The sequence below is a fragment of the Panthera uncia genome (genome assembly GCF_023721935.1).
Source record: "Panthera uncia isolate 11264 chromosome C1 unlocalized genomic scaffold, Puncia_PCG_1.0 HiC_scaffold_4, whole genome shotgun sequence".
Lineage (NCBI taxonomy): Eukaryota > Metazoa > Chordata > Mammalia > Carnivora > Felidae > Panthera > Panthera uncia.
In genome coordinates this window covers 85,348,790-85,362,620 of record NW_026057585.1, presented here as the reverse complement: position 1 = coordinate 85,362,620, position 13,831 = coordinate 85,348,790, and the positions used below count along the sequence as shown (strand labels likewise).

The 13,831-nt window shown below is 54.4% G+C and overlaps 1 protein-coding gene across 1 annotated transcript in view; it reads right to left on the bottom strand.

The window, feature by feature from the left end:
• The window catches only part of CRYBG2 (crystallin beta-gamma domain containing 2), an 18,012-nt gene extending 6,932 nt beyond the window's left edge, over positions 1 to 11,080 (bottom strand). The window contains exons 1-13 of the mRNA XM_049617721.1: positions 8,346 to 11,080; positions 7,864 to 7,911; positions 7,666 to 7,778; positions 7,371 to 7,500; positions 5,387 to 5,526; positions 4,190 to 4,316; positions 3,912 to 3,947; positions 3,425 to 3,561; positions 3,141 to 3,267; positions 2,718 to 2,857; positions 2,494 to 2,620; positions 2,227 to 2,259; positions 2,024 to 2,136 (exon numbers count right to left, since the gene is read on the bottom strand). Of these exons, the coding sequence (XP_049473678.1) occupies positions 2,024 to 2,136; positions 2,227 to 2,259; positions 2,494 to 2,620; positions 2,718 to 2,857; positions 3,141 to 3,267; positions 3,425 to 3,561; positions 3,912 to 3,947; positions 4,190 to 4,316; positions 5,387 to 5,526; positions 7,371 to 7,500; positions 7,666 to 7,778; positions 7,864 to 7,911; positions 8,346 to 10,913 (3,839 nt within the window). The 5' untranslated portion in view covers positions 10,914 to 11,080. The remainder of the gene's footprint in view (positions 1 to 2,023; positions 2,137 to 2,226; positions 2,260 to 2,493; positions 2,621 to 2,717; positions 2,858 to 3,140; positions 3,268 to 3,424; positions 3,562 to 3,911; positions 3,948 to 4,189; positions 4,317 to 5,386; positions 5,527 to 7,370; positions 7,501 to 7,665; positions 7,779 to 7,863; positions 7,912 to 8,345) is intronic.
• Positions 11,081 to 13,831: the final 2,751 nt, after the last annotated feature.

Here is a 13,831-nt window from a genome sequence, read left to right as displayed (position 1 = left end):
CTCTCTCTCTCTCTCTCTCTCTCTCTCTCTCTCTCTCTCTCTCTCTCCCCCTGTGCCCCTCTCCGCCACTTGTGCATGCTCTCTTTCTAAAAAAAATAAATAAATAAAAATGAAAAGTATTCTTAAAAATGTAAATAAATTAAATAAAACAAATGAACCTAACTGTATATCAGGTTGGTGGCATAACCACACACACAAAAGTATTATTTCAAATGTCTTAAAAATGATATTTTGAACTGTTCATACCAAAAGGGATTTTAGTGAATGTCCCGAGGACAAAAAGAACCACGGAGAAGCCTCAAACAGCATTCACTGCTTTATGCTGTTAGTAGTAATTTAGTATTATGGTTTTGAAACACCCAGCTTCCATCTAAATACCATTGGAATCAGAGTCCCTTGGTACATAACTGATTCCAAGTTTAGGGGAAAAATGTACAAAGTGATCCTAGAGCATCTTATTGTACCAGAAAAACAAGGAAATCACAAAAAACTATTGGAGTCATCTCAGAAGCAGGCAATTTGAAGGGGCTCCCATTTGCCAAAGATAGAATGATTAGAGCACATAAATGCACTAAGACATTTCAATTGCATATAAATCCATGCATTTGTAACAACACTTAAAAAAAAATACTTCATTACTCAGCTCTCGAGGTTGCTAGGGCACCAGTTCAGAAATTATCCTGAAAATTGATCAAGAGAATTGATCCTTGGAAAAGGAGCAAACTGCCTTTTTTGTATAAACTATTTCAGGTAAGCAAATAGTTGAAAAGGAAAGTTCTCTTTTATGGAAGTATTCCAGATAACATCTATAGAAGGAATACCCAAAATCTTAAAACCATCATTTTGTAACCTCTAAAGAAATAGTGAGTCTAGGCAAATGTCACCAGTGGATGCTAAAACCATTAGGTGAGAGATAAATTGCAGATCTTATAATGTAGGCATCTTGATATCATTAAAGGTGGGAAAGCCAGACCTGTGCATGAGGTAATGTAGTAAGAAGGACAGGGTACCACCTACATAGATTTCTTGCCAAGAAAATACCCTGAATCTCATCAAGCCTTCAGATCTACCAGTTTACAGGAAATATGGGGCACAACGGAAAAAAAAAGACACCACAAGGAAGCAATGAGCCAAATACAGAAGATGGGAAACTTACAGGGCAAATTACTGGGTTTCTTTAAACAAACAAATGGTATAAAACAAAGGGAAGGAAGGGGAACTACTATAAATTAAAGACCAATTGACCAAAAGCAATGTGTGGACCTTGTTTGGATTCTGAGAAAAACAAACCAATTTCACAAAGGCATTTTTTGAGACAATGGGAGAAATTTGAACATAGACTGGGTACTAGGTAATATTAACAAGTTACTTATTTTAGAAGATGTGATAATAAACTGTGGCTATGCGGGTTGGGAGGGTTTCTTTCTTATTAGAGATATATATTGAAGTATTTACCTGTGAAACTTTATGTTTGGTTGGGGATTTTTTTTTTTTTTTTTGGTCTATTTATTTGTTTTGAGAGAGAGAGAGAGAGCACAAGCAAAGAAAGGGCAGAGAGAGGGAGAGGATCCCAAGCAGGCTCGGAGCTGACAGCCCAGTGCCCAGAGCCCGATGAGGGGCTCGAACACACAAACTGTGAGATCATGACCTGAGCTGAAACCAAGAGTTGGATGGTTAACCAACTGAGCCACCCAGGCGCCCCAAGGGTTGGGGATTTTAAATCCTCCACGAAAAAGAAAAGAAAAGAAGAGAAGAGAAAAGACAAGACAAGACAAGACAAGGCAGAGAGATACATGAAACTAGATTGGGGTTCTTTATATTATACCATCAAGTTTTAGGTTTTCCATTAAAACTTTATTTTACTTTGTGTTAAGATTGAATGCTTCGGGACAAAATAGCTAATCTCAAGGAAGCCCAAGGAAAGAAATCATTTGAAAGACCTTCCTGCAGCCCAGATCTCCAAGCTGAGTTAAGCACTTCTGGGCAGGTGCGCCCCACTTCCCACCTCCCCCCACGTCCTCACCTGCCGCCATGGACACGGCAGGACTGGGGCTGGAAGGAGGCAGGCAGAGAGGTCTGGTCATCTTCGAAGGAGATGTGGTCGCCCAGGAAGTTGGGGCCGGAGAAAAACTGAATCTGGAGGTAGAGACAGAAAGAGATGAGAATGGAGGGCGATGCAGTGGGAGAGAATGGGGAAAAGGAGACAGACCCCCACAGGCTCCTTACCTTTGAGACAAAGTGCAGATTGTGCTCCCCGACCTGCAGGGAGGGCCCAAAGTTTCGAGACTCAAGGAGAGTGCCAGACTCTAGCCTCAGTTTCCCTACCCTTTCCACGGCACTCCCGCTTCTCAGGCAGGCATTAGCTCCGCCCCTTCCCAGAGGCCCCGCCCCACGCGCGCCGAGCCGGCTTCTTCCAGTCCCGCCCCCACCGCGGGGGCACCTCCCAGGCACTAAGCCCCTCCCCCACGGCCCCGCCCCACCGCCGGCACGCACCTGCAGGACTGGCTGCAGCGAGGCGAGGGCGCTGTTGCCCGCTCCCCAGTCATCGCAGTTGCGGTACACGCCCTTCTCCAGGATGTACTGCTCCCCGGAGAAGCCCACCTTCTCATAGGCCACCCACCTGCAGGAAGGACGGGGCGCGGGTCAGCAGGGCGAAGCCGGCTTCTCCGCTGGAGCCGCTCCAGACCCGCCTAGCTCCCGGAGCCAGGGTCACTCACACGCCGCTGAGCACGTGGATGGCCTGCGTGTGGGGGCCGTGTCGCGCCAGCTCCACGTCCGGCAATGCCTCGCTCACCTCCACGCCGTGCCCTTCGAAGTCCATGGCCTCAAACAGCACCACGGCCGGGTTCCCGAAGTCCTGGGCCCCAGGGATAGTCAGGTTTCTCCTGCCCACCCACGGAAACCCCAAGGAGTGCCCAGGCCCCGCGGACGCAGCCCACCAGGGGACTTTGGAATGAGGCGATCAGTGAGTGTGGCCCGGGGAAAGGCAGCAGGCCGGAGAGAAGCTAGACCTCAGGGAACACTTCCAGCTGCTCTGGAGAACAGGGAAAGAGAGCACAAACTCTTCGCTCAACAGATTGTACCGGGGGGAGTCCGCCTGTACCCACAGGCAGAGGGATGGCCCAGTTGCTCCTGCTTACCGTCCGGATGACCCTCAGGGAGGTCAGCACCTCGTCATAGCCTCCCCAGTGTGACCAATCAGGATATTCCCCTTCCTCCAGCAGATACTGGTGGCCCCGGAAGCCTGCTTTCTGGTAGCCCACCCAGCTGGGGAAAGGCAGAGGCAGACAGACAGGGTCAGGGAAGGACCTCGGGTGGGTAAGACAGCTGCCCCCACCCCTAGGCAGCCCGGGGGCATTCCCCATCTCTGAGGGTAGAGGCCAGAATGGAGGATGAAGTAGAAGGAAAGGTTCTGAGTCCTCACCAGCCCCCAAGAACTCGCAGGGACCCCACGGAGGCCAGGTGGGGGCTCTGGCTGTCCTCTGGCTGCTGAAGGTTGTAGATGTCTCTGCTTACTTCCCAGCTCTGGCCCTGAAAGTCTGTGGCCTCATAAACCACAACCTGGCAGAAAGAGTGGTGGGAGGGTTGTGGGGAGGCATCTGGACCCAAATACACTCAGCCAGCCCAGATGGCTCTGCCCAGCGTCAGCCCAGAGCTAAGTCCTCCTACTCTCTCACTGAGCTCCATTCCCTTAGGTAACTCCTGCCTCTTCTCTGACCTCTGACCTGGTCCTTACACATCAGAAGCCATTTCCCAGTGAGCTCATAGGATTCCACCCTTCCAGACCCAGCTTTTCAGCTTCTGTTTCCCAGCACTCTCCTCTCCTGTCTTCCACTTCAGCCTATGAGAGCCATACAAATACACACAACCCACCCAAAGGCCCTCCTTGACCCTGCAGCCCAGACTCTTACCTTGGGCTCCCCTGGCTTCTCCACATTTGGGCAGCCCTGCAGAGGAGACAGAGCTGAGACACCAGCCCAGAGATAGAGGAAGACAGATGGGGCTGGTGACTCAGGAATTACTTGATCCTGAGACCCCCCTAAAAATGGCCAACCCCGTGACTTCCCTCTGCCCCATTCCTTGGGTTAATTCCCCCTGTCCTCAGCCCCCGTTCCCAGAAGCAGCTCCCAGGTCCTGCTTCTTCCCCCAGGCTCCAGGACAAGGTAACTTGGGACCACCTGCCCCTTACCAATCTCATGGGCTTTAAGGAGCCCACACTGGGGTCTGATGTACCCCAGGCCTCCGAGGTGGGGTATTCTCCAGGCTCCAGGATGTAGGGAGTGTCTTCAAAGAAGGGTTTAGGGTACAGCAGCCACCTGGTGGGGGGGAGGCAGAGAGGCGGCTGTATCCCAGATACCCAGGGACACAGACTGGTGGATGGGGGGAAGGCTTAGAGGGAAGAAGTTTTAGGAGAAGAAGCCCCCCAGCAAGGGGATGCTTGGGGATATTTCAGGCCCCCATAATCTTTTTTTTTTAATTTTTTAAATGTTTATTTATTTTTGAAAGAGAGAGACAGAGACAGAGACAGAGCACGGTAGGGGGGGGGGGGCAGAGACAGACAGAAACACAGAATCTGAAGCAGGCTCCAGGCTCCAAGCTGTCAGCACAGAGCCCGAAGCAGGGCTCAAACTCATGGACCAAGAGATCATGGCCTGAGCCGAAGTCAGACGCTTAACCGACTGAGCCACCCAGGCACCCCAGGCCCCCATAATCTCTTGCAGTAACCACTCCATCAGTCCCCCTTCCTCTGGCCTGGCACTCTCTAATTTCATGCAGCAGCTGGAGAGTTCTCTCCTGCACACATACCCACTTAGGGACCCCAAGTAGTTCCCCGTTAGCCCACGATACAGCCCAGATGCACAGAGGCCCTTTGATCTGTCTCCCTGCCTTCTTCCTGGGCCTCACATCTCCCCACTTGCTGCCTTCTTGGACCAGCCTGAACTTTCGAGGCTTAGATCTCTCACCTCTGGGCCTTTGCGGGTGTTGTTCCCTCTGCTAGATATACTCTTCCCCATTCAATTAACAAATATTTAGGGGCATCAACCCTGTGCCGGCCTCTGCTTCAGGCATCAGGGATACAGCAGTGAACAAAATATACAAAAGCCCTTCGTGCCCTGCTCACACTATGCTGAGATTCTTCTGGGGCCAATTCACCCCAGCTGAGGTGCTTCCTCCTCCAAGAAGGCTTCTCTGACTTCAGGTGCTCTTCTCTGGTTTGGTGCCTTTCTATGCTCCCCCATCCCAGAACTCTGCCACTGTCTTCTTACTCGACTATTGCCTCCAGTAGACTAAGCACTTCTCGAGGGCAAGAGCTGTGTTCTATCACCTCTCTGTCCCCAGCACAATGAATGCCAAATGAAGGGATTCCAGAATAGCCCAGACTCACAGTCCTGCAGAGACAGTGGCAGATGCCACCCGCAGGGGCCTCTCCAGGCCCTGGGGGTCCTCCAAGGCATCCGTTAGCTTCACTTGCTCCCCCGTGAGGCTCTCTTCAGAGTACAAGATGATCTCTGGGATAATGTGGTCCTGCAGAAGGAGAGAGGTGGAAAAGGAAGAGTAAAACAGAACCCCTCAGAAACTACCTCCCCACCAGTATCTGCTGCCCCAAGTCTGTCCAGCCCAGGCCCCAGGGAACTTCTGGGAAGCCTCTGTGGCCATCTCCGCAGAAGCCAGGAGGGTGACTGGGGTGTTCTCTGCAAGGTCGGCCACACAAGCCTGAGACCAAAGCCCTTTCTTTGGCGCTGGGCCTTTGGTACCGGTTACCAAAGTTCCCAGCAAGAGCCTGCCAATTGCCATGCCCCGGATAGCCTGATTTCCAGCCCGGTTGAGAGACGAACTGGATGGACAGCCACTTCCTGAGGCCTAACTTTGACTCTTCCTCTGTATACAATTCCCGCCCTTGTCCAGACTGGCTTCTACCCACATCTTATCCTAGGCAGCAGCGGATCCTATCTGCATTCTGGGTGTTTCTTCCCCACTAGGATCGTTTTCATTCCCTCACTCCTCATCAAACGCTTAGGAAGCATCTACTGAGGGCAGGGGACGATGCTAAGGGCGTGCCGTACCCCATCCCACTTGGCCCTCGCAACGGGAGTTATGACTCCATTCACAGGCTAGGAAAGTGAGGCTCAGTGAAGTTGAGCGGCCTGCCCGAGGGCACAAAGCCTGTGCGTAGCAGGGCAAAGAACAGAGCAATGTAGTTTTTGTTCTCTGTTGCAACCAGCACCTCCCACGTGCCTGGAGCACACTAGGCGCCCAATCAATGCTGAACGAATGACATGAAACTAGGTCCACCTGACTTCAAAGCCCTTGTTTTTTTTCTCCCGTACCTCGTTACCTCCTACATGAAGATGAATTTATTGTGAGAAGCTCACAATAAATTGTCCACAAACACTTGGGTGTTTCTGGAGAGGCTTTCAAAACTATTCCCCCTTCGCATAGCTGGGCCACTGCCCTAGTTAAGACTCGTCGGCTCTCGTCCTCTCTTACCAGGAGGATTGCAACAGCTCTGTCTTAGGGTTATTTGTACTTTCATTAAAAAAAAAAAAAAAAAATCTGATCGGCCTTGCTTTCAGAGCTATTGCTTTCTCTTCTGTGTCTCCCTGGTGGTCAAGGTGGTGTTACCCAGCTTAATTTTGGTAGTTTGTAAATTTGGGTTATGAAAACGGTATTGTTTTTTTCCCCACTTTACGGATATGGAACTAGAATATTGACTATGCCTTTTCAAACCACACACCTCTCCCTCAAAATTCAGAGGGGCCCCTCACCTGGAAATCACAGCCCTGCCTCATGTTCCCGGCTCCGGGATTTCTCCTCCCGGCAGCCAGAGGGATGTTTATAAATCCCTAATCTGCTTATATGGCTTTCCTGCTTCAAACCCAACCCTCATACGCTCATGTGCATGAGTCCTGCAGGGCAGAGGGCAGAGGGCAGGTCTCCTCCTCCAACCCACTGCCTGGCACGGTGCCTGGCACACAGCAAACTACTAAGCAGCATCAGTGAGCAAATGACTGAACAGACGTCTGTGGCACCCTAAGTCTGCATGTGGGCCTGAAATCCTGGGCCCTGGGTGGTGGGCCAGCACCCACAGACCCTTCCCCCCATTTCTGTTGCTCTAACCGAACCCTTCTCCAACGCCAGCTCAGACTTCCCCAGGCTGCTTTCCGAAGCTGGGGCTTGGCCTCTGCCTGCCCCTCCCCAAGCCAGGCTGCGCACCCCAAAACCTCTTTCTTCCCCAGGTGGCTTGGAGGTCAAGAAGCTAGAGGCGACTACCTATAGACAACTCCAGGCACCTGCGGCTGTCCCCTTCCTCAGGAGCTGGGGCCTGGGGAAGGCAGGGCAACATCTGACCCCCGCTCCCAGCCACTCACCCGGACAACCCGCCTCAGGGAGCCGATGCCTTGCTTGCTCCATGCTGGCGACAGGGCTCCTAGTTCCAAATCTCCTTCCGGCAGGACCAGCTTCCGGCCCCGGAACTCTGGTTCTTCGTATAGCACCCAACTGTGGGCACAGAGACCCAGGGTCAGTGGTGGGGAGAGGACGTACCCACAAGGCAGGGTGGCTGAAAGGGGTTTTTGCCAGGTTGGCCTGGGCACATCTCACTGCCCCGGCATCCCCCAGGTCCACCAGCAGCCCCCCAGCCCCGCCCTGGCAGTCTGCACTCACCAGCCTCGAACCACCCTCACGGAGGCCATGCTGGCCCAGCCGGAGGTGTCGGCAATGTCTTGCCAGACCTCCTTGCTGCTGCCTTGGCAGCCAGGCTCTGAGAAGAGGATCATCTGGAGAAGACACAGAGGAAATCCCCAGGCCCTGTCCCTAGGTCCTTGCTTCCGGCTGCCCCCCCACCCCACGTGCCCACCCTACCTTTCCAGGCCTGGTGTTCCGCTTGCCCTGGGTCTTCAATGCTGGGCTCTGGCATGGAGGTGATAAAAAGTCTTACGGAGTTGCCTCCTTACCGCCTCCCCACAACCTGCCATTCCGAGGATCCCACATATTCCCTGTTGGCCTCCACTCCCAAGGAGCTGGCCTGCAGAGGATGTCACCAACCTCCAGGGACCTTGTCACCCCATCCCAGGGATGGGTGCCTCTTGCTCCCCTTCCCCAGCTTCCAAGAGATCAGGGCCACTAAGCCCTTTGGACTTCACAGTGCAAACCTTCTGCTGTGTGAACAGGGCAACTGAGGCCCAGAAAGATGTGGCTTGTGTAAGGTCACACTGAACTAGACATCAGACCCAATCCTCTGGCTTCTCGAGACTCTGTTCCCAGCACCATGGTCCTCATACCATCCAGACCCTGCCCCAGGCGAGGCCAGGCACCCTCCCTTGCTCACCCAAGGCCTCACTCACCCACTCCTCCAGGGGCCGGGCACATGCAGGTTTCTCTGGCAGTGGCCTTTCACTGCAGAGCAGAGGCAGCTGTCCTGGCACCTTCCTGAGCCCTGGTGCCACGTGGGGTGGCAGAGCAGACAGTTTTGTGCCCAGTGGTTCCAAGGTGGGGGCCTCCTGGGTGCCAGGCACCCGACCGCCAAAGAGAAGGCTGCCTCCAAGACGGGAAATGGTCCTGCTCCCCGCCTGCCACTCGGGCCCCAGCTCTGGGTGGGGGCCCTTGGCATCTGCTACGTGCTTCTTCATCATCTCCAGAGGAGAACTAGAGGCCTGGGGGGACCTGGCAGGGCGAGAGGCCCAGGAGGAGCTGGGCCTGGAGCTCTCCTGCCTACGCTGGAGCTTCTCATCATCGCTTAAGTAAGGATTCTCTGGTTCTTCCTCCTCTTCTTCCTCCTCCTCCTCTTTCTCTTCTCGTGTGGGCACCTCTTGGGGGCCGGGTCCCAGCACGCATGGTCCAGGCTGGTCCTCCTCGATGGCGGGCAACGTGGCGTACATGGCCAGGTAGGAAGAGCGGGGGGCTCGTGGCAGCCGGTGAGTACGGAGAATCTCCGGGGGCTCCATGCTCCGCAGAGTATCCAGAAAAATCTCCAGGTCAGCAGCCAGGGCCACCTCCTCCTCCTTGGCTGTCTCTGGTAGCGTCTTGCCCTCAATGGAGTCAGGGACAAGCTGCGACTCTAGACTGGCCTCTGCCCCCATCAGTACTGGGGCAGGAAGGCCTCCCGGGCTGGGGGACAACTTGCCCACGGAGGAGGGGGCAGGGAGAACAGCAGTGTCCTGGACAATCACTTTCTGGGTAGAAAACGGAGCAGCAGAAGCACCAGGAGCCTGGATAGCCTCCTTTTGGGTTGGAGATGAGATGGGGCTCACTGCAGAGCCGCCAACAACCTCACCCTGCTGGGGGGATAGGAGAGTAGAAGCAGTCAGGCCTCGAACAGCCTCATCCTTGATGAGAGGAGCAAGGCCGCCTTCTATACTCTGGACAGCCTCTCTTTGGGAGCTAGGGCTGCCTTCTGGGGCCTGGACAACCTTGGCTGGCTTGGGGGATGAGGTGACAGGAGCACTGCGACCCTGCACAACCTCTTTCTGGGCGGGGGGTGGGTCAGCCAGAACACCAGGGCCCTGTGCTCTCTCTTTCTGGGTAAAGGAGAAAATAGTGACGTCTTCAGAGTCCTGAACAAACTTATTCCTTGGGGGGGACGAAGCAGAAAGCCCTCCTGAGCTGGGGACAGCCTTCCTCCTTGTGGAAGGTGGGGCAAGAGGCTGTCCAGGGACTGTAACAACAACCTCGGTCTTCACCGCGGGCGGGATGGTGACAGCAGAGGGATCTGTGAGTCCTTCCCTCTTTACAGAGGGCAGCGCCTGGGGTCCCCTGGGCTTGCCACTGAGCTGGGTCCTGGGGTGAGCAGGCACCACAGGCTGCTCTGGAGGATGGACTGGGCCCAGGGAGGGGGGATGGGCCTGGTGTCTGGGAGAGGAAGGTAATGGTGCCCGGTCCTGAGAAGTCTGGAGAGGGAGCTGGGTGGAGCGGGGGGCTCCCTGCACCCTTGGGACCTCAGAGGCTCTGGCCTCTGGGGCTCTGCTCTGGTCTGGGTCTGGGTGAGCTGCAGGGACGTCCAGGTTCTGGGGTGGGTGTACATCCTCTGGGACGCGTGCAGGGGCCAGAGCAGATCTGTCCTTTGGCTCTGCCATCCCCGTGTCAGGCAGCTGCCCCAAGGCTGCCCCCACCGTGCTGCCCAGACCCGGACTCCTTGGCACCACAGCCGTGGGCCTGGGAAGCCGGCTGGCAGGTAGGCTACGCTCGCCAGGCACAAGGCTACTAATCAGCTCCCGGGCTTGACTGCGGCTAGGTGAGCCCTCAGCTTGCGGGCTCACCACCACTGCCCGTGCGGCGCGAGCAACATTGCGGCCCCGTGGCAGGGCCTCGCCCGAGAGCACTGGCCCCACAGTCACAGAGCTGTTCACCCGTCGCTCCACATGCCCTCCCACCACCACGGTGGTCTGCACAGTGCGTGTCACCCGCCGTTCCTCGAGGCTCCGGGGGCTCCCACTGATGAGACTTACACCCGGGTGGGGGCTTGGCTCGCGGGGCCCAGGCAGGGGCACCAAAATCTCAGTCCTGGCCACGGCTCCCCGGCTTGCTGGCTCAGTCCTGGGCTCCTGGGGACTGCCATCGCCCTGGCCTACGGCCTCCTTCAGCCTTCCCACTGGCCTTTTCTCCTTGGGGGCTAGTATGTACTTCTTGGAAAAGATGGGCCCATGGCTCTGGAAGCTCCTGGAGTCAGCCTCATCCCGGGGTCCCTGGCAATTTTTCGTTGTTTCTTCCCGTGCTGCAAAACCATTGACTTCCTCTCGGCCGTGGCTGTACTCAAGCGTCTCCTCCGGGGGGGCTTCTATCCGGGCCCCCGACACCAGGGACACCTTGTGAAAACGGTGTCTCATCTCTTCCTGGGCAGGGGGCCGCCGCCACATCAGCGTGGCACTCACCACTGGAGCCTCAGCCTGAGCTGGGGGCCCACCTGCCTCCTCCATGTTGGGCCCCAGCAACCTGTCCTGAGGCGTCCTTGGCTCACTGTAGTCCAGCTGCCTGCAGATGGTGCCAGGAAGAAGAGAGACAGAGTCAGGGGGTGGTGAGAGTGATTCTCGGCAGGACAGAGGCACCACCCCTGCCAAGCCCGGGCTCAGTAACCCCAGGCAAGTCATTTGACTTTTTGGGTCTTTGTTTCTTCATCTGTAAAATGGGCGTGATACTCCCAGCTCTCCCACTATCTCCCCACTTTCAGATGGTCCCCAATGCCAGGGGTTCTTCAAGGGGTGAACTTGAGGCCTGAGCCTAAAGGAGAGAGAAGGGAGACAGCAAAAAAGCATATGGGGCAGACTCACTGGTCTATGGAAGGGGCTGCGACTCTGCCCAAGGAGCCCTGGGTCTAGTCCTCCAAGGAGCCAAAAACTAGAAAACCAGGCAACTGTTTTGATCCTGTTCCTGACCATTATAAGGGAAGGGAAGGAAAGGTGGGCTGTGACCTCAGGCAAAGCTGAGCTTCCCCTGACCCTATTGCTTACTAGCTGGGTGATCTTGGGCCGGCCGCTTCTCCCCTTTGAGCTTCAGGGTCCCCAGCCACAAAACTGGAACGGTAAGGATATGTTTCATAGTTATTGTCCGGCTCCAGAAGAGAAAAAGAATGAAAAGTCGCTTAAAAATGAAACCACTGGGGCACCTGGTTGGCTCAGTCAGCTGAGCGTCTGACTTCAGCTCAGGTCACGATCTCGTGGCTCGTGAGTTCGAGCCCTGCATCGGGCTCTGCACTGACAGCGCGGGGCCTGCTTTGGATCCTCTGTCTTCCTCTCTCTCTCTGCCCCTCCCCAGCTCATACTCTCTCTTTCTCTCTCAAAAATAAGTAAACATTAAAAAATAAAAAGGAAACCACTGGCGCACAGATTTCCCACGGTCGCCTCGGAGAACCGTGACCAAATGTTAGCAGGCGTGCACACGTGTGTACCGGCAAGAGCATGTTGGTGACAGCTGTCCGAGCCTAAGTGCACATCTGAGTGCATCTGTGGGCCTGAACGAAGCCCAGCAGGACACAGCACTTTGGATTTGAATGTATTTTCCCTCAATTTTCTCCTCTGGGATTATTTGTGCAGATGAAGAAACTGAGGGTCAGAGAAGAGGAGCAGCGGACCCAGGGTGACGGAGATGCTGAGTCGCCAGGCTGCGGTTAGAAATCACGTCTGAGGGGCGCCTGGGTGGCTCAGTCGGTTGAGCGGCCGACTTCGGCTCAGGTCATGATCTCGCGGTCCGTGAGCTCGAGCCCCGCGTCGGGCTCTGTGGTGACAGCTCAGAGCCTGGAGCCTGCTTCGGATTCTGTCTCCCTCTCTCTCTGCTATCTCCTCCCATCTCCTCTCCTGCTCTGTCTCTCTCTGTCTCAAAAATAAATAAACATTAAAAGAATAGTAATAGTGATAATAACAGCCATGTGTTGAGGGCTTACTCTGGGCCAGGCTTGCTAGCTGCTTTATGTTCATTGTCCTACTGAATCTTCAAAAGAATCTCACGCATTTGATGCCTCAAAGAATAACTTATAAACAAACATTCCCATTTTGCAGAAGAGGACAAAAAAAGGCTCAGGGAGGTTAAGAAACTCGCCCAGACTCTGCGCTGTCAGCGCAGAACCCGCTTGAGATTCTCCCTCTCTCTCTGCCCCTCCCCTGCTTGCACTCTCTCTGTCTTTCTCAAAAAGAAAAAAGAAAAGAAAAGAAACTTGCCCAGAACCACACAGCGGCAGAGGCAAGACTGAACCCCAACTCTATATGCTTAGCCACCAAACCAAACTCCTTAATGTAATTATCTGGTGAACGGAGACCCTGGTTTGGAGGTTTACTTTTTTTTTGTTTTATTAAATTTTTTAAACATTTATTCATTTTTGAGAGAGAGAGAGAGAGACAGAGAGAGACAGAGAGATAGCATGAATGGGAAAGGGGCAGAGAGAGAGGGAGACACAGAATCCAAAGCAGGCTCCAGGCCCTGAGCTGTCAGCACAGAGCCCGTGGGCTCGAATTCACGGACCGCGAGATCATGACCTGAGCCGAAGAAGTTCGACGCTCAACGCTCAACCGACTGAGCCACCCAGACGCCCCTGGAGGTTTACTTTTAAAGGGAACCACAGTAGTCCTGGAGGGACCACCCAGCCCCCACCCCAACTTCCAAGCTGCACTGACCAAGACAGTCTTATTGTCAGATCTCAAGGACCCAAGAGGTCAGGCCTTTCATCCTTAGCCTCAGGGCCAGCCTGTCTTTAAGGCCACTCCTCCTATCCATGAGGCAGCCCCTGGGGGCCATTATAAGAGAAGCTAAGGCCAGAAATGCACCTATGCCCCCAACTTCCCTCCCCCATTTCTATCTTCTTCCCTCCTGAGAGCCTGGTGGAACCCAGAACTTTGATCCTGCTCTGTGGCCCTCACAGTGACTCAGGTTTTATGAGGAGCAGAGATGAAAGGGGTTGAGGCCCAGGGAAGCCTGCTTGACTTCAGAACCATGGAAGCTACGAGTGGCCCTGGAACAGCCTTGTGAATGGGAAAGGTAGGGGGCTGACATGAATCCCCAATCCTTTCCTCAGACCAGAATTCCTGAGAGCAGGACACAACCAGACGCCTGAGGCCCTAGATCACAGCCCTTGGCTGAGGCCCTGGCCTCCTCCTGTCCTCACTAAGGGGTCCCTTTTCTTCCATCAGAACCCTGTCTGCTTGCTGGGACTCCTGACAAGGAGCTCACCTTTTCGCTGAGCCCCGCACTGAGTCTCCTCTTAATTTCTGAGAAAATAGTAAGTATGATTTCAGTGAGATTCCCTACCCCCGAGGGCATTGATAGTAAGTGGCAGAGCCTGGGTTTTAAGTCATTGATCGATTGATTGATTGATTCATTCATTCATTCATCCAATGCTAACAGTTTT